Raw genomic sequence first — 19,143 nt, 5'->3', positions numbered from 1 at the left:
GATAGATAGATAGATAGATAGATAGATAGATAGATAGATAGATAGATAGATACGAAAGGCACTACATGACAGATAGACAGATAAATTGTGCTCTTGGATTGTAAATTAGAAGTATGCTACATAAAAAAGTCAATTTTAGTTTTCTATCATTTTTAGGATTCTACCTTAAATGTAATTTTTCCTTTAAGCTCAGATCTTACCTGCTTCTTTGTCTTTACACGTAAAATCGTTTAAACATTTCAGATGAGGGTGTTCCAAGATATAAATTGCATTTTACTTTTTCAAAAAATCATCAATTATTTAAACAAAGAGTTGAAGGACTTTTACTAAGCTTTTGATAACAGCATTATGAGAGAAAGGAGCTGTGCAGTCTTTCATCTTGTCGTAATTTCACTTTGTGTCGGAGATACAGCCCATTCATTCACTTTTATTTCTGACTAATATTGATGTATTGCTCTTCCATATCTGTTTTGTTTTATTCATAACTATGGGTAAATTCCTTGCATTTGGCAGCAGTAACTGGAAGCAGTCCATGAAAAACTCACACAACTACAACAAAACAATCTGGCATCAGTGATTAAGCTGGCACAATGTCTTCAGACTGATGGAGGAAATCAAAGCTCTGAAATGAACTCAATTGAAAATGCAGTCGAGTGAAGTCCAGGCGCGCACCATTTGACATGCCTTACTACCGTTAACATAATGTGCATCACATTCATTTATTTATTATACTGCAGCTTGCTTTATACACAATTACAGTGGATTCAGAAAGTATTCAGAGCCCTTTGCTTTCTGCATACTTTATTGTGTTGTATATTTCATTTTAAATGGATACATTTGTCATTTTGCCTGACAATCTACGCACAGTAACCATTAATGACTAAGTGAAAACTTGATTTCCGAAAGGTTTGCAAATTTATTACAAATAAAACCTGCAATCTCTCATTCACAGAAGTATTCTGAGTCTTTGCACTCCCAAACTGTGCTCAGGTTCATCCTGCTTGTTTAAAGTCTCCTTGAGATGTGTTGAGAACTTGACTGGAGTCCGCCTTGTGACAAACTGAACGATTAGACATCATTTTAAAAGGCGCACACACACACACAGCTGTATATATGAAGCCCCACAATTCACTCTGCATGTCAGGACTATAAAGAAGCGATAAGGTCGATGAAACTGTCTGAAGACCTCTTTGATAAAACTGTGGTAAAGCAGACAGAGATCAGGACAAGAACATGAACCCATTTCTAAAGCTCTGAGTACCCCCTGAAGCAGAGTGACTTCAATTATTGTGAAATAGAAAAAGTGTTTAACCACCGGGACTCTTCCTAGAGCTGACTGTCCAGGCAAACTGAGGAACTGAGCAAGAAGTGCTTGGGTCTGGGAGATGAGCAAGAACTCAGTGATCAGAGCTTCAACGAGTCCAAAGGGGAATCATTTCAACAGTACTCCAGCTATCAGATATTTATGGTTGAATGTCTAGATGGAAGCCACTTTTGAGTTAAAGGATTTAAAGGACTGAGAACATGAGAAACGAGATTCTCTGGTCTGATTAGTTGATCTCTTTGGGCAGAACTCCAAGTATTATGTCTAATGAAGATCAGGCAGTGCTCATCACTGTGTGGTGGCAGCATAATATTATGAGACTGGTTGTCAGTGGCAGAGACATGGAGACAGTTCAGAATTGAGGGAAGGATGAATACAGCCAAATACAGAGAGGACCTTGAAGAAAACCTGCTTCAAAACACAAGAAATCTCAGACTGAGGTGACGCTTCACCTTTCCGCACCACAATGACACAAAGAATACAGGCAAGACAATGCTGGAGTGGCTTAGGGATAAGTCAGTGATTGAATCGGCTGCCTGTATAAACAGCAGTGCGGTGGTCTGAACAAGTCTCAATCACACGTCTCTCACACACACACCACTCTGACCAAATATTTAAAAAAATAAAATGAGGAAGTAAATGAAAAGTTCAAAATGCTCCAACTATCAAAGGAGAACTCAATCCCAGAATATACCTTGTAGGAAGCACACAGTATGGATAGGCGTCCCAGCCAGAAGTCATTAAGGTCCCTTACCTGGACGGGAGGCCCCGAGGAAACATAAAGGCACCTCGGTTGGACTGTCCCTGGAGAACGTTCATTCCACCCAGGTAATAGATGGCAGCAGCCCTCCTCATCGGTGCCCATTCAGGAACCAGCAGGGAATGCTGGGAGTTGTAGTTCAGCAGTACAGCCCTGCAGGGGTCTGAGGGTGTTGCAAGGGGGTGCTGCAGGGAGATGCGCTACCCAAAATATGAGACTTTTGTATGACCTGGAAATGCTCCATCGGGCAAGAGCCCTGGCACTGGAAGTACTCCCAGGTCCTTAATAAAAGGGACTGCACTCCCCTATCCAGGCGAGTCGGAGCTGGGAGGACACAAGAAACACTCAACTGGAGGAGGGAAGAGCGGTGGTGAGAGGAATTGGGAAGAGGAACTGTGGTTTGTGGAGAGAGACAACCTGTGTTTGTGCTTTTACTTTGAGGAGGTGAATTTAATAAACCTTCTGTTATTTGAACCCGGGACTCACTGTGTGTTAGTGTTCAAGGGTTTGGTGTACGCTGACGCCCCCAGTATCCATCACAACCTGAATGTTACACCTCTGCACACATTATCTAACATGTTTCAAAAATCAAAAGGGACTTACTTTGTCATAATTACATCTTCTTCTTCATCATTTATCCTTAGATTTCCTTCTAATCTAAATATTGTTGATGGTAATTGTGCAGTTTCTCATAATTTCAAAGTTTTAAACGTGTTGAGAATGTGCTTATATTGTAACTTTATAAGATGAACAGTTTATCTCATTTGGGAGTGAACAGTATGGCAACAATCTATTTTTTATTGTTCATCTGCATACCCCCCATCCACTCAAATGTCAAAGTCTGTCCAGGGTTGACACTCCACTCATTAGGCAGCAGGTCAAAAGCCAGGGTGTGGGTCATAAACCAGAAGACATCATTCTTAGAATGGAATCTGCACACAAATCTGACAAATGCATAGAGAGCGACTCCCTCCTGAGGGACCAGGTAGTAGTCGTAGTAGTCACACTGAAAAGGCTAAATCTGAGTCGGGACTCTTGGGAATCTCTTGAAGTACCACCTATTTAGTAGTTAAGATGTGGTCTGGCCAGCCTGCAAAAGGTTTCCAGTGGCAAAAACATCACTAGTGTAGCAGAGAGGGGCTTCATATAAAATTTTCTAAAACAAAAAGGTGAGAGTACCACACTGACCAAAAAAAAAGAGGTCTTGTATATGGCAGTGTGGGAAAGCAAGGACCTACAGGTCATTTATCAGGACAGAGAGGTTAGGAGCACGCTCTGATACAACACATTGCTGCACCCACCACATGACAAACCAACTCAGGACCCCATATAAGGACCCGAGTGCAGCCATGCAATGGGTGGGTGACACCTCAGAGCCACACACGTTCAGATGGAATGGAACCAGCGTGAGATTTTTTATGGTGGCTGGAGTGCCAATTCTGCCACCAACCCTCAGGTTTTCCCTGCAGGTTGGAGGGTCTACATGCAGGGTTGGATACAGATTAACGTCATACTCAGGACTGAGCAACTGCAGGTTAAGGGCCTTGCTGAACGAAGTAGAGTCACTTTTGGTATTTACGGGATTCGAACCGGCAACCTTCCGATTGCCAGTGCAGATCCTGAGCCTCAGAGCCAACACTCATTTATGGAGTGTAGAAAAATAAAAAAAAACAGGGGTACACATGTAGGTGAGAATTATGGCTAGAAGGGAAACATAATTTTTCTCTCCCAGGACCTAAGATGGAAGGAAATCCAGGAGATACTGTACCAAGAATGATAAAGGTTGGCTGATAAAGAGATTAAAAGGCCTCCTGCCCACTAGGTGGTGGGTGCCTCCTTGTTATAGGAGATTAGAGACAGGTCTACAAGAGGCCCTGCAATTGTGGACTGTGCTGTTCTGTTAAGACACTAATGTTGTGCTCCGTTAGAAGTGGGATGTTAGAACTTTTGAGTTCCTAATCAGAAGTTTCAACCAGAATACCCCCTCAAGTCGTATTTCCAGCATCTGTCAAACCAGAGTTTGTCCAACTTCAGATCGAGACGTCAATCCAAAACGGTGACTTACTCCGTGAACTTTAGTGAAAGCTTTAGCATTATACTGTTTATTAGCGCTTCTATTTGTGTCTCATGAAATCAGTTGTACATGCACTCCTTTCCAACTTCTATGTGTGAACATGTTGCTGTGGTGTTTGGATACGCAAAATACCATGTAATGCATTGTTATCAGTTGCTATTTATTCTGAAGGAGTATGCACAACAAAAGGTTTTCCTGGACACGTCCATATTGGTTTCCCAAATGCTTTACTGGAACGAGATCAACTCAGGTGTGACGTCATTCTCAACTCCAGCATAAATGAAATGCAGCGTATGTACCCGAGGAGTGGCCTTGTAAATAAAACCCTTTGAAATGATGTAGGAACACCACAGGCCACAAGGGGGAGTGTTCTAACCTGGCATTTCTGTGACGTTAAAAAGTAAATGTGAAGCCCAGCTGTATTTGCAGAACTGACTCGTGTACTGACTGCACTGGGTAGCAGCAGCTTAAAAAAGGAGAAGGAATCAGGCAATGGGTGGTGGTAAACAAACTAGCAAAGATCAAAGCCACTAGAGCGAGAACTGAGAAAACAGTGAAAATATGATAAAAAACAAAATGGCAGTCAACATCTGAAGTGCGATTCTTAAAACCAGGAATTAACACATAGCCGGGCCCAAAAACTCAAGTCAATGGTCGCAGTCTAAGGGCAGAAATCAAATTCTGACTCGAAGAAAACAGCACACAATTTTAAGGTTGTATCTATAAATGTGAAAATGCATGACACTGACCTTTGACACCTTTGACCTGCGACATCATGTCTCACCCACACTTCAGCTTGACGTTGCATGGCACTAACTTCTAATTCATAACAGAAAGAAAATAGCATCACAACAAACTTTATTAGGAACATCAATAATGAACGAATAAATGTTACCTTAAGTGTCCCTGTGGCCTCCCAAACCGCCAAAATGATGTCTAAATTATTTTTAAAGGCCAAAAAAAAAACAAGTGCTAAAAACAAAAATACCAGATAACCTGGCGGTAAAGTAAGGAGAGTTTGGGGTTCCACAACACCTGTAGGCAGGCTCAGTCGGGCAGTAGGACTTTATATTACCTTCTGTTTTGTTTTTTGTGCTCTCTTCTCCCATGTTGGAAACCTCCTACATTGTGTGAACTATCGTAAAAACTCCTTTTAATAAATGTATACCAGTTCTTTGGAATTTTGTGGAATGTGTTCACAACAGAGATGCCTTACAGAGTAGTACTGGGAGACTCATCAGTGAATAACATCATTGCTCTTATGATTCTTATGCAAACAGACATTAGTTAGCCAGGAGTCGGGTGGTTCATATAAACCAAGGTGAGCCTTTCCATTTTACTATGAAAAAAAATAACAGCTTCACAGACAGACAGACAGACAGACAGACAGACAGACAGACAGACAGACAGACAGATAGATAGATAGATAGATAGATAGATAGATAGATAGATAGATAGATAGATAGATAGATAGATAGATAGATAGACACTTTATTAATCCCAAGGGGAAATGATGTCACTGATCTTCTATTGTGAAGTTCTTTGTCACGGTCGATGGTCAATAAACACAATGCTTATACTTGATTACGAATTCGAAAACATGTATATGTAGCATGTCCTGGGGAAATTACCAAAAAATATCTGCAAGGATCGACCTTTTATTGCAGGGGTGTCCAAACTTTTTTCACTGGGGGCCACATATAGAGAAATATAAGAAGGGCTGGGCCACCCACTAGAGGTGAGCTCTATTGCCTCACCTCCTGTGTATTCAGCTAGCAAAATCAATCAATTGTTGGTAAATTATGCTTCCTAATTGAATATGCTTAAAGTAAAAATGGCATCACAGCTCTCCATTAATGGGTTTTCATTTATTGTATTATAAAGTACTCTCATCACATGCAATCGAATAAAAGTCAAAAGCACAGGCTTTATCTGGCACTTGATGCTTTAAGTCAGCTGACAAATGTTCATTTCGCTGCACAGCTGCGTTTCTGGACAAGCGAACTTTGTTGAATTCCTTTTTCTCCAGGCACATTATTCCTGTGACTTTAGTGAGGCACTGTTTTATGAAGTCACCATCTGAGAACGGTTTCCCATGATGGGCAGTGAGTCGCGCTACTTTGTAACTGGCTAATGTGGTCTTTTGTTTTCTTAGCACGGAAAAAATACTGTTGTTGAGCTAGCAGACTAGCTGCCATTTACTTAACTTTCTTTTCTCGCTCGACACCAGTGTAGGACATGTAGGTTGGATGTTTGGTTTTATAGTGGCGACACACATTATACTCTTTCATCACTGCAATAGTTTCATTGCAAATCAAATAGACACACTTGCCTTTGACTTCTAGGAAGAAATATTCATTTTCCCACCGTGTCTGAAATTTTCTGCACTCACTTGCTATTATGCGTTTCTTTGGTTCTGCCATTTTTGGTCACCCATACCAAAATTGTTCTTTGGTTGCGCTTGTTTGCGAAGACGCTGCCTTTATCAAGACAGTAGCTCCACCTTGTGTTAAACCTAAGAAGTACAATACAGTTAAGAACAAGTTTCGTGTGTGGACCATATTTCATTATACTTTTTGCTGTGGGCCAATTAAAAATGGACCACGGGCCGCAGTTTGGACACCACCGTTTTGTTGTGATAAACTTTTCTACCAACAAGTGATTCAGCAGATGGCATCTCTTTTCTTTCTGCCATGTGTCTTTGTCAATCACGTTTCTTTTGCAGTGTTGCTACAAGCTCAATTTTTTTTGATTTTCTAGAACATGTTAGGTCATAATCATTCGATGAAGACCAAGAGCAAGATTCTAGCCCCAGTACTTTGCAGAGTGCCAGCAGGTTGCCGCACCATATATGTTTGAAGGTCAGCGGATGCCGCAGCTCTGAAGTATCCATCATTGGTTGTTACTCTTTTCTGCCGTGTTATCTCCTCCATCATTATGTTGTAAGAAAGCCAAGAACTCTGATAACTTCATAGAGGCGGGAGCTGTCATTCTTCCTATCACGTAATTTGACTCACACTCGACAGATGTCACTGTCATTCTTTTTGCCATGTCACCTTCTTGATCAGTTCCCCTATGCAGTTTGCCATAGGAAAGACACAAACCCTGACAGGTTTGCTGGTTGCCGCCAGCCACAGTTTTTGCTTCACCAGTGTGTATGACGTTGTAGCGGGTGCCACATGTCCCTTTGTCAGTTTGAGTCTCTTTAAGGTTAGTTTTTTGAAATGTATATCAGGAAATGGGTTCCTGAGGGTTTGCCAAAACTGGGCAACTGTACTTTAAGGGGAAGACACAGCATAGACAGGACGGTTGGGCTGAAGACGATTTAAACCAGAAAGGAAGAGAAAGAGACACAGATATCGTGCAGTGGAGCAAAAAGCAGCAGCGAGTTAGCACCAAGAATCCACCTGTGTGCCGCCTGCTGGAAGGAGATAGAAGGGAGACACGTCTCTGAAGAGTAACTTTTTTGTGATTTCACCAGAACGATCGACCTTTGAGACTGGTAGGACAGAACATTTTTGTTGTTGGCGTTGGCTGACGGTGTACTCTGTGGGGCTTCCAGCATTTCACTGTGCTCATGAACCGTAAGGGCAGTGATCCAATTCAGGGAAACCAGGTTATCTCAGGCAAGAGCATCTCGCACCTTAATCTGTAAAAGTTTGTCTTTTATTCTTGTTATACTAGGGGGCTCCCCCTGCCCCCCACCCTGGGGTGTGCCACGCACCAGCCAATTTGCGTCTCTGCCACTAGCGTTGCGAAGGGGGTGGCTGAACGCACGCTTTGGAGATGCAGACAGATCACCTGCTTGCTTACTGCTCTTCCTGCCGTTCTGCGTGTTCTGCTTCTTCTGTGCGTCAGTCATTTCAAAGCCTGTACAACAGTTGTCCTCTCTTGCTTATGCCCATCCAGGGCGCCCTAAGAACCTGCCACTTCGCGTTATGAGGGGAGGGGTTTGAGGGGGATGAACACAAGCTAAGGAGATGTTGACAGATCAGCGTGTTCTGCTTGTTGCGCTGCGCGTCCATCATTTAAAACCCTGCACAGACGCTGTCCTTTGATCTCACGGCTTTGTCTTTTGGGACAATAAAGTGTCTCTTGCGGGATGTCTCTTCTCGACTCGCTGCTCTTTCTTCTTCGCTTAGTCGTTCACATGCCATCTAGAACGTATAACATTTTTAAGAGCTGGGAGCACATGAAGTGTGTCTGCCAAAAGCATTCCAACAACTGCGAGGTTAGATGTCTGTGAACATGTTTTAAATTGCGAACATCACCGTCTCATGGGTCTTGCTTCCTAAGGTTGTAATGTCTAGTCTCACGTGACGTCAAAGTGTCTCTCCTAGATGATCATGTCTCGACCCAAGATTTTTTTATATAATAGATAGATAGATGTGTTTCTTTGGGGAATTACATAAACTGCCCTGTCTGTTAATATGCAACCATAACCTTTTTTCCTTTGCTTTAATGGTTGCTCTTTTATGTCGATTTGGGGTGTGTGATGAGTGGGGCAAAAATAGGATGAACGTTGGCCATGTTACCCTGAAAGATGTGAATAAGGAGCTGCTTTTCTCTAGCGTTATTCTGATCGTGCAGCAGCCCTGGGCTTATTTGTTCTCCCGGGGCAGCGGTACCACAGCATATACTTTCGATTAAGATCAAGGTCCTAACCCCAGTCGTTTGCGAGTAGTCATATGACAGACAGACACAACCCTTAGCATTTCATATACTGTATATACAGATTTTCACATAACTGGTTTCCCCATCATGGCTATAAGAATAATCTACATGTACTGAAAAAGAGATATAATCTATTTGCTGGAATAAAGATGAACTCACTTGCTCTCCTTGGAAAAATGAATGTGATTATCACTGCTCAACCAATTTATTTTAATTGGCACAAAAATCGATATCTGGGATGTAGCAGTAAGCATTTTCTTCAGATATATTTTTTAGTTTTTGACCATACACATTTAAAGAAAAACTAGTACATGCAAGATGTATAGTGTAAGGCTTCTTTGATTTTATTGAAACAGGGAAAGATAAAAAAAACAAAAACAGTGCATTTCATCTACATAAATGAGACAATCTCACTTGTATATTGCCAAATAGTTACATCTCATATCCCAGCTTTATACTGTGGAAACATTCACAAATTAAATCCAAATGAAAAAGTGCTGGGAAAAATTAATCCAAGGAACACATTTCTTAAATTCCACACACTGTTTAAAAAATCAGTGCACACACACAATCGATAACTAAGCCTGGAAATTTGTGTTGCATGTGCACTGAATTTAGAGAACTGATTTGAGAAGCAAGGATCAAATTGCAATGAAGCTCAGTTTTCGGATATGTAGAACGCTTTGATTACAATTTCTGTTCTAGCTTAGTGACCACATGAACGTGTCAGATGTCAAACTGCACAAAAGTAAGCTTAACGCGACACTAAACACTGTCGAGGGGTCTCCAGAATGTTTCGGAGAGCTACGGTGGTTTGTTGGAAAACAACACTTAAGGTCATACATTTTATTTACAGTTCCTCTTAAGATGCATTAATTAATACAGTACAAATATTAAACAATTAAAATGACAAAAAAATTATAAAAATAAAAATTCTTAAAATTGAAAGTTTAGGAATTTGCAAATCTAAAGAGTTAAAATAACCGATATGATGAAATTAGCTGACAAATCACTGTCGTCTAACGACTTCAAAAGATATAAAACTTGTATAAACACCTTTATTTTATCGTAACGATTCTTGCAGGATAAAGTACAACAGGATTTTTTTATGGATGCTAAAAGATATGTGATTTTATAGTTCTAGATGGAGCAATATCAGCCACTTAAACGTGTCACTTCTTTGGCGAATAAATGCAAGGCTTGGCTTCTTGCATGACAGGCTATTTGCTGTTGTTTAATAAACTGACCTTCTCTGCATTAAAAGTATAGCTTACATTTACTAACGTATAGCTTACATTTACTAACATCAGTTTCTATATGGTTTTGCAATAAAGCTTTGTGTAAATAATGTATATTTTGGTTTATGAGATGACTAAATGCTTTATTTGTAGCCACCAAGATTATAAAAACATTTGTCAGCATCACCTAAATACAAAAAGTGTCTACTAGGTCGCTGACAGAAGAGCAGTCATTGATAGCAAGAAGAAGGCACTGACCAAAGGGCTACACCATCCCAGTCAGGGTCACATGCAGCTCTTGAAAAATGAACTCCTCTCCAGAGACACTGACATTCTCCCAAAAATGAAGCTTCGTTTAACCCTTTCTTTGTTAATGCACAGTGATGTGGGCTTCTAGCTTTCTGTGTTATAAAAAAGGCTTAACCCAGTTTAAAAACTAGTATAACAAAAAGCTTAAAAAGAAACAAAACTAAGCTGTCACTTAACATATTTTGCCCGAACTAACCAAAGCTGTATACATTCTGCAGTCCACAAATAAAGTAAGCTGTCTCCGCCTTGCCTTAGTGTAGCACCTGCTCTTCATTTCCCAGGCCACCTTCAGCACACACACTCTTAGACTTCTGCCTTCAGTTTGATTTCTTCTTGCTGCTCATCACCTTCTCATTTCTATCTGTCATTGCTATTAAATTGCTTGTGATTTTTTCATGTTTTTGCCTCGCTAAACCAGTAATTTAAATGATTTAAAACCGTGTCATGACACCTCACTCATTCGTAAGCACCAAATGTGCACACCAAACCCTAAACTGGTCTGACCTGTGATAGGACTTGCATGACTGCATGGCTGAACACGAGACTCCCTTTAGTATGCAAATCATTAACCTTAAAAGAAACTTTTCTGTCACTTCAATTCAGTTAATGGCAAAACAAAGAAATCATGCAATACATACACACACACACACACATTTATATATATATATATATATATTGTTTCTAAATGAAAAAGGCAAATGCTGTAAATAAAACGTGTGTTCAGTTAACAGTTCTGCTGCCAAATGGTTTTGTGTCTGTAGAGTACGCTGGTGGCTACTTGGTTAACCTCTTGGCTACATCCGCATAGGCAATTTCAATCTCCTTGTCGCTGGGGCAGGTGTTGGTGAATTCTTCACGGGCATACGCATTGCCCAGATATTTCCAAATACCTTCCATGTCCTTAGGAATTTCAAAGCCACGATATTTCTTGGTTACAATCTGCAAAACCAAATAAGATATGAAAGACACTTTCACTTTGTTTTATTAAAATATTTGCTGTTATGATATTTATTGTGCTTCTGTAAAAAAATAACAAATAAAAAAATCTATCTATCTATCTATCTATCTGTCTATCTGTCTATCTATCTGTCTGTCTGTCTGTCTGTCTGTCTGTCTGTCTGTCTGTCTGTAATTCTGCACAGTTATTTAGGGCTACTACACAGCCTTTCTGGATTCACTGAGAAAAGCATGGGAAGCCATTAATTAGATGGATGCCTGTGGACCTCTATGGATGCGTCTGCACTGTCGAGTATATTTCCATCTCCAATAATATGCAGATGAGGACTACTGTGGACTGCTACTTATGCACCATAAGTACACCCAGGAAAGGCTGCACTGGCAAATTCTGAAACGCATTCAAAATTAACTTTACAGTGTAAACTGGTCCACAGCAGAAATGGAGTTGAGTAAATCACCAGATTTCTAATTTCTTTGCCACAGTAATAAGATAAATATGAACCTGACAGTTTGTCACTCCTGGTTTCGATTAAATATTATATTAAAGCATATAACAAAAAAAAGGAACATAGCTTGCTTAAGCTGTTGACACATTACATGACTTTGTTGGAGGGGATGTCAAGCTTGACAAATACAGTTGCTGAACTCGTCACTTAAACCTACCATATTACACAACTAGCTATTGCTGGGTTTGTCAAATTAGATGACTGTGTAACAACTTTCCACAGAGTTATATATCCTTTCCTCGTCTAAACATACATTACACAACTAGGTATTGTGGGATATGTCAAATTAGCTGACTGAGTAACAACTTTTCAGCAGTTTCATATTTTCAAAGTACGTATAATGAGCTCGCCCCCTTTTGCTGGCAGTCATTAAAATGCTGCCTGATGGGAGCTGGTGCTTGTGCAAAGACTTTTCAGGCACGGCAAGTCCAGCTGCAATCTCAGCCCTTTTTATTCGTTCTTCTATCCTGTCATGGTAAGTAAAACATGCAACATCAGACAGACGAGCTTCTCTTCTGTTCGACAGGTCTAAAACACCTGTGTTTCTTATTTCTTTATATGTACTGTACATCTGAGTGAGAACTCAACTCAACAATCCCGTCCCTACGATTTAAGGCAAAATCAAATTGGTTTGCTTCTGTCAGGGTGACTCACAGACTGGTGGGATGGACCTGTTTAATTGTTTAATCCAATATAGGGTCGTAGGGGTCCAGAGCCAATCCTTGCAATATCAGACACGAGGCAAGACTGAGCACCAGTGCACATCATGGGTCACTCATGTTCACACGCATTCACACCCACACATTGGAAAACCAAGCAAACTTTAACATATATGAATATGAAAATATATCCTAAGAATTTTAAAGTTAATATTTTATTTAGTGAAATAGCAGCCATCTTTTCTGGTATACTTTCTATACGATGTATATAAACCCAAACCTTATATAATAAGTGATCAAAGGCTTACCACAACACAGGTGCAAAAGTTATGGCATTCTTTGCGATGGAGGGATTGGTCTGAATTTATGAGAAAACAAATCCTCTTTCAAAGTTTGGTAATGATTTCTATTCATTTTTCCTACACAATTTATTCCTCAAGTGAGCTGCACTTGCACTGATAGCCGTTGGATGTTTGAGGGCGGTTGGACTGTATAAGAATAGCATGTCTATCTACTGGCATTTATCACGGTGGCTGGCCTACCTAAGAGGGTGACTGTTTGGAGACACTGACAGACCTGGAAGTGATCACACAAGAAGATCAACACCTACACTAGATCAGTGAATGCAAAGTACAAAGCTAAAATCACACAAAGCCATGCCACGCACTGAGTCACAGCAGACCGTTAACCGTCATTTTTGTGATGTTAACCTGCACGCCCAAGTCACAATGTGATGCCTCCCACTGACTTCTCACCAAACTTCTGAAAAAACCTGCTTAATGAGAAATGTGTTATTTTGGAGCACAGTGGTGCAAACCAAGCTTCAGTGATGATTCATTTACCGTTTGGGACAAAGTTACAAGACTGTTAGGTCCACAGAAGGACTTTCAGAAAGGACTCCTCAAAGGCCCTCTGGCAAAAGGCATACTTGATGAACACCTGGAACTCTGTCCTAGGGCACTATAGCACATGATGGCAGGTGGTTATGTTTAATGGCACTAAGAGTGATAATCAGTACATTCACATTATTGAAAAGGGACTTTCTAACATGAACATGTGTGGTCACACACTACTGCCATCACTGCAGTAGTATCATAGATTGTCAGAAATCCATGATTTAGTTTCTAATTCTACCTCTCCTTTCACTTATTCTTTCTTTTGTTCCTCCTCAGGGTACGGTATTTTCCAACTCTGTTAGTTCAGTACAGCTTTACTCTAAGGGAGTCTCCTCTTAATTTATTCCTTGTCTTGTTTTTGAAATGTTGCCCCACCTCTGGGAAACTGAAGAACATCCTTATATTGTAGCTGTTGAAGTATCCATCATTGGTTGCTACTTCATAGAATCAGTTAGAAAAGTTTTTTGTTTAAACCGAGTTTAGATTCTTGAAAATGTTATATTTAGTATTTTCTGATGTTGATCAAGAAACTTATCTTTCTTCTGTTGGAATAACAAAGTGATAACAGCCTCACTCACAGGACATACTAAAGTCTCCATCTAATCACTCACAGGACATACTAAAGTCTCCATCTAATTTTTAATTACTAAAACCAAAATGATGACAAAACTATAGGATATTAACATTTCTGATTGGAAACTGCAACCAAAGATACTGACTTTCAATAAAATCTTCTCGCTGACAATATAATCGTCTCTCTTTCAACACATGGTGCTCTGTGACAATTACCAAACCTCTACTGGTTTCAGTGTCCTGTTGTATGTGATGCCCGGTGAGATAGGTGATGTAAAAGGGTATTTTAAAATCATTCTACTGTATTTATGAGTCTTGTGCCCTTCTTGATTTTATATCTCAGGCAACAGAAAGATGGTTTTCATTGACATTTACTCGTACTGCCTCATACCTGGAACCTATTGTGTCCTTCAAAGTCCTGCCTTGGCCTGTTTCTTTTCAGCATCTACTAGGTGCCACTTGTAATAAATGGTTCACAAACAAGCCTCGACTTTTAGTGTGTACATTTCTGTCACTCAGCTCTACAAGAAGATCACCCTTGCGTGCCTGTCTGCTGTAAACAAGCTTACTTCCTGTTTCACCAGTGCTTAATAACTTGCAAATGTCATGAAAGGATATGCAATTAAAAGATCATGTATAACTCAAGAAACCTAACACTCTGTTCCTTGATTTCTAAAAAAAATTTTCCTTCATTTTCTGTCAGCATTCTTGTAACAACCTGGAGTATTCTTACATCTCTGACCTTTCCTGCTCATTTAAGTGGCTGAAATATTGTGTCCCTTGCTCTTCCTCTCTATGCTGGATAATTCTCTTCCCCTCTTCAGTGATCTACATGGATACAGTATTAGCCAAACACAAGTCTGTTACAGTCTTGAAACCTCACTAAGCTGACTTGCTGCCCATGTGAAAATCACCCTCAAGATTTAACCAGTTACCTGTAAAGGTGAGAACTCAAGCACGCAGAATTCTTGTCTATGTTACTTGTCCTTCATCCGGCTCTGCAAATGGGTTCATTCAATGCCAACCTTCTCAATACACCAGAGACTCATTAAGCAGTTGACTGAAAATGTTCACTCAGCCTAAATCTTCTTACCTCTTTAATATTCTCCTTATATACAGTGTGAAGGTCCTTCAGTCCTCAAGTATGAATCTAGTCTTACAATTCATTTTTTCATGCATGTAACCTATGATGGTCAATGTTTGCACTGCCCTGGTCCTCACAATGTATCATATTGACATTACTAAAATCAATAATACCTAAACTACTATTATATAATAATAGATCATTTATTATATTATACTAGGGGGCTGTGACACCTGCTCGCTTTACTCGCCAACCCCTGGGCTGAGCCACTTGAAGGCCATGGGGGCTACTAAATTAGAGAAAGTGATTGTATTTAAAGAGATAATATATAGATGAGTATCCGGGGTGCGGGAGGAAGAAGGTTAGATCCTTAGTTATTACAGATAGAAAATCAGTTGCTTGAGTAGTTTACTACAACTATTTTAAATACCAATGATTAATAAGACGTAGTAAAAAATAAAAAAGTAGATATAAAAAAGTAAAATGTAATAAAAAATTAAATTACATTAAAGGAACAGTATTCGGAATTACTTTATCCTCTAATTACATTCTATAAACATTGCTTTTTTGCATTTCTGTTTGCATATTGTTTGGGATATTTTTCTCTTGTTAATTGATTGGGCAGTTCTTTTTGTTCTTGATTTTTATTATATGCAGGTCTTTTTTTTTCCTTTTTCTTTTTTTGACATTCGTTGTTGGCTCTTGCTGCTCTTTTGCTATCGCAATCTGAATCTTGAATAGATAATTTGCACTTCTGCCATGCCTTTATAACCGACTGTGTTGAGGGGCGTGTCAGCAGCACTGATAGTCACGGGGTGGTACAGAGAGAGGTTGTGCGCAGTAGGAGTAATGATTGGCCGAGCAGCGAGGACACAACACGATGTAGATACGATGGAAAACTTTTAATGTAATAGAGAGACTTTATTATTGTTGTTGGTGTTATGTAATACTTCTATTACGATCACTCAATGAAAGGTAAAATAATGCTTCAGGACGTATTTCTAAGTTTGATCATTATGCTATTCTAAAGCACAAAATTCATAAATTTGAACACACAATTGTTATTCACTAAATGATCTAAAACCATTTAAAATAAAGGTACTCCACAGACGACTTGATTTCTAATATCAGTATGAAAACACCAAACAAACTGACTTATAAGACTTCAGCAAATAGTAGTAAATGTGCTATAGAAATAACAGTTATGAATATATAAAAAATGTTAATGTTAGTAGGATAGCACACCCACCCACCTAACCAACTGTTAAATGGATTCTGTAATAATGAATCATTCTAACCGTACAATGCTGGTGACTTCAATCACCGGAACTTTGGAAGGAACAGATTACTATCAGCATGTTCCATTTGTGGACACATCAAGATCGTCCTGCTCTGTCAAACTTTTAATTCCTTTAAATATAAACCTGTGGAACAACTGGGCAGATCTGACTGCACCTTACACCTACCTACAAGTCTGATGATGGCAGCTCTATTATTATTCAAGCCAGGGGTTCTTGTGTGGTAGGGGCTGGGGTTGGGTGGGGGGTTTGTAGTTTGTTATAATGTTCGCATTTTCTTGGGTCTGTGTAAAGTTTTAATTTCCCCTTGGAGTTAAATAAAGTATTATCTATCTATCTATCTATCTATCTATCTATCTATCTATCTATCTATCTATCTATCTATCTATCTATCTATCTATCTATCTATTAGGAACTTATAAAAAGTATATAAATGTTTCTTGTACATATTATTTTATGTAAGGAGTTGTATTCATTGCCTGTTGTTGGTATTGTAAAGTTGACCATATGTCCATAGGAAATGCCAGGTTGTGCCATTGTCTAACCTGCTAGCATAGGGCGCAAGATAGGAACAAACCCTGGACATGGTGCTGGTCCATCATAAGGTGACACACACACACAAACTACAAACTAGGGCCAATTTAGTGTTGCCAGTCCACGTAACCTGCATGTCTTCAGATAGTGGGAGATAAACAAAGCAAACCCACATAGACACTGGAAGAACATGCAGACTCCACATGGGGAGGACTTAGGACATGAACCCTGGTCTCCTTACCATGAGGCAGCAGCACTACCACTGTGCCGCCCTCATAGGAAATGTGATCCACATTATGCTTCTTCACTTTATGAAAAAGTGTAAAAAGGGACCCCTCAACTACACATTTCTTACATATGCTTCCTTATTACACTGCAACATTTAATTCTGATGTGTCTACTCAACATATTTTCTGTGATTACATCTTTATCATACCTACCTTTACAATGTGGAGTTTTGGCAGTAAATTGCAGTCAGCTAATGTCATCTCATCGCCATCAAGGAATTTCCTGTTTGAGTATTTCACATCCTCCATGCTGTTTTCATCAATCTCATCTGGAAGTGGAGAGCTCAAGTACTCATCAAGCTTTTGGAGTGTCTTTAGTAATCCTCGCTCCAGTGCTGTTTAACAAGAAACCAGAAAATTATCAGTCAGTATTGAGCTTTCACAATATTGATGCCACCTGAACGTCCTAGACTTCCAGATAAAATAAATCCAGAAATAAAAACCCGAGAGGTGTACAGAAAAAATTAAACTTTTATAATTACATTGTGGAGCTGTTTATTTTTGTAATTGATCATTCTCCTTATAGTCTGAATATTTCCAGACTTCCCTTAATCATTTAGTTCTTAAGATTACTACTGTCTAACAACAAGATATACCAGTAGTATTTGAAACATCTGCCAAAGGAAAAATGTTTGCTGTTACTGTGTGAAATTCAGCATGGAGTTGAAGTCTGCATTAATGAGTCTCTGCTCTGTGGATCTAAAAGTCAAGACCAAAGAGCTGCTATGTGGGGACTACATGTCCTCTGAAGTGAAGCACTGACAGGTGAAGTGTTTTCCAAAAGCTAACCAACAGTAAATCAGTGGTAGGGGCTGAACTAATAACCCTGCAGATTATGGTCCAACGTCTCATTCAACAGTCTCATATATAATGCCATCTGTTGTACATCCATCCATCCATTTTCCAACCCGCTGAATCTGAACACAGGGTCACGGGAGTCTGCTGGAGCCAATCCCAGCCAACACAGGAACCAATTCTGGGCAGGGTGCCAACCCATCGCAGGACACACACAAACACACCCACACACCAAGCCCAATTTACAATCACCAATCCACATGTCTTTGGACTGTGGGAGGAAACCCACGCAGACACGGGGAGAACATGCAAACTCCACGCGGGGAGGACCTGGGAAGTGAACCCGGGTCTCCTAACTGCGAGGCAGCAGCGCCATCCACCGTGCCGCTCCCATTTGTTGTATATACCCCAACAAAATACTTTATATTGCAATAAATTAAATTAGAATTACATTATATGTACAGACAAGAATGGAGACCTGGAAAAAATGAATAAAGATTTCATAATTCAGAATACCAAAAAAAGAGAGTGTGGAGCCAGGACGCCTCTCTGCTGGAGGGAGATGGGAAGGGAGCGTATCTAGTGACAGCCACCCTCCCCCTAGATTGCAGCGGTGCCTTGGACTCCCGTAGGGTTCCATGGGAGTTGGATTTGGGTGCAGCACTGTTGGGGTCTGTGTGCACAACCAGTGGGTGCTGCAGCTACTGCTGAGCCCTGGGTTGCAGCACCTGGAGCACTTCAGGGTGCCTTATAAAAAGAGCCAGCAGCCACTAATCTGGGAACCAGAGCTGTTGGATGAGGACAAAGAAAGAAAGAAAGAAAGAAAGAAAGAAAGAAAGAAAGAAAGAAAGAAAGAAAGAAAGAGGTTTGGGGTTGAACTATGTTTGCTGTGCTGTACAAGTGGGAAACGGGGGAAAGCGTTTCCCATGGAAAAAACAAAGAAAGAATAAAAGTGTGTGCTTTACGCTTGTGTCCCACGTCTGTCTGTGTCGGGGTTGGGGAGGCTGGTGCCTCCCTGGTGGTCCACAAGAGAAACCAGAAAACACTATGCAGATGTTTAAATTAAAAATGGCATGTATCACATTAAAAAAGGCAGAGTGTACATCACAAAAAGTGTTGCTGTGAAATGCAGGTCCAAAGGATGAACTAGATTGATCAATTCAGAAAGTTCCTGG

The 19,143-nt window shown here is 40.1% G+C and overlaps 1 protein-coding gene across 1 annotated transcript in view; it reads right to left on the bottom strand.

The window, feature by feature from the left end:
* Positions 1-9,153: 9,153 nt before the first annotated feature.
* clic4 (chloride intracellular channel 4) overlaps positions 9,154-19,143 on the bottom strand; it is a 125,319-nt gene continuing 115,329 nt past the window's right edge. Inside the window, exons 5-6 of the mRNA XM_039740903.1 lie at positions 17,327-17,508; positions 9,154-11,318 (exon numbers count right to left, since the gene is read on the bottom strand). Of these exons, the coding sequence (XP_039596837.1) occupies positions 11,154-11,318; positions 17,327-17,508 (347 nt within the window). The 3' untranslated portion in view covers positions 9,154-11,153. The remainder of the gene's footprint in view (positions 11,319-17,326; positions 17,509-19,143) is intronic.

This window comes from Polypterus senegalus, chromosome 17, assembly GCF_016835505.1.
Source record: "Polypterus senegalus isolate Bchr_013 chromosome 17, ASM1683550v1, whole genome shotgun sequence".
Lineage (NCBI taxonomy): Eukaryota > Metazoa > Chordata > Cladistia > Polypteriformes > Polypteridae > Polypterus > Polypterus senegalus.
The sequence above is the reverse complement of the archived record's forward strand: the minus strand, read 5'-3'. Positions and strand labels throughout refer to the sequence as shown.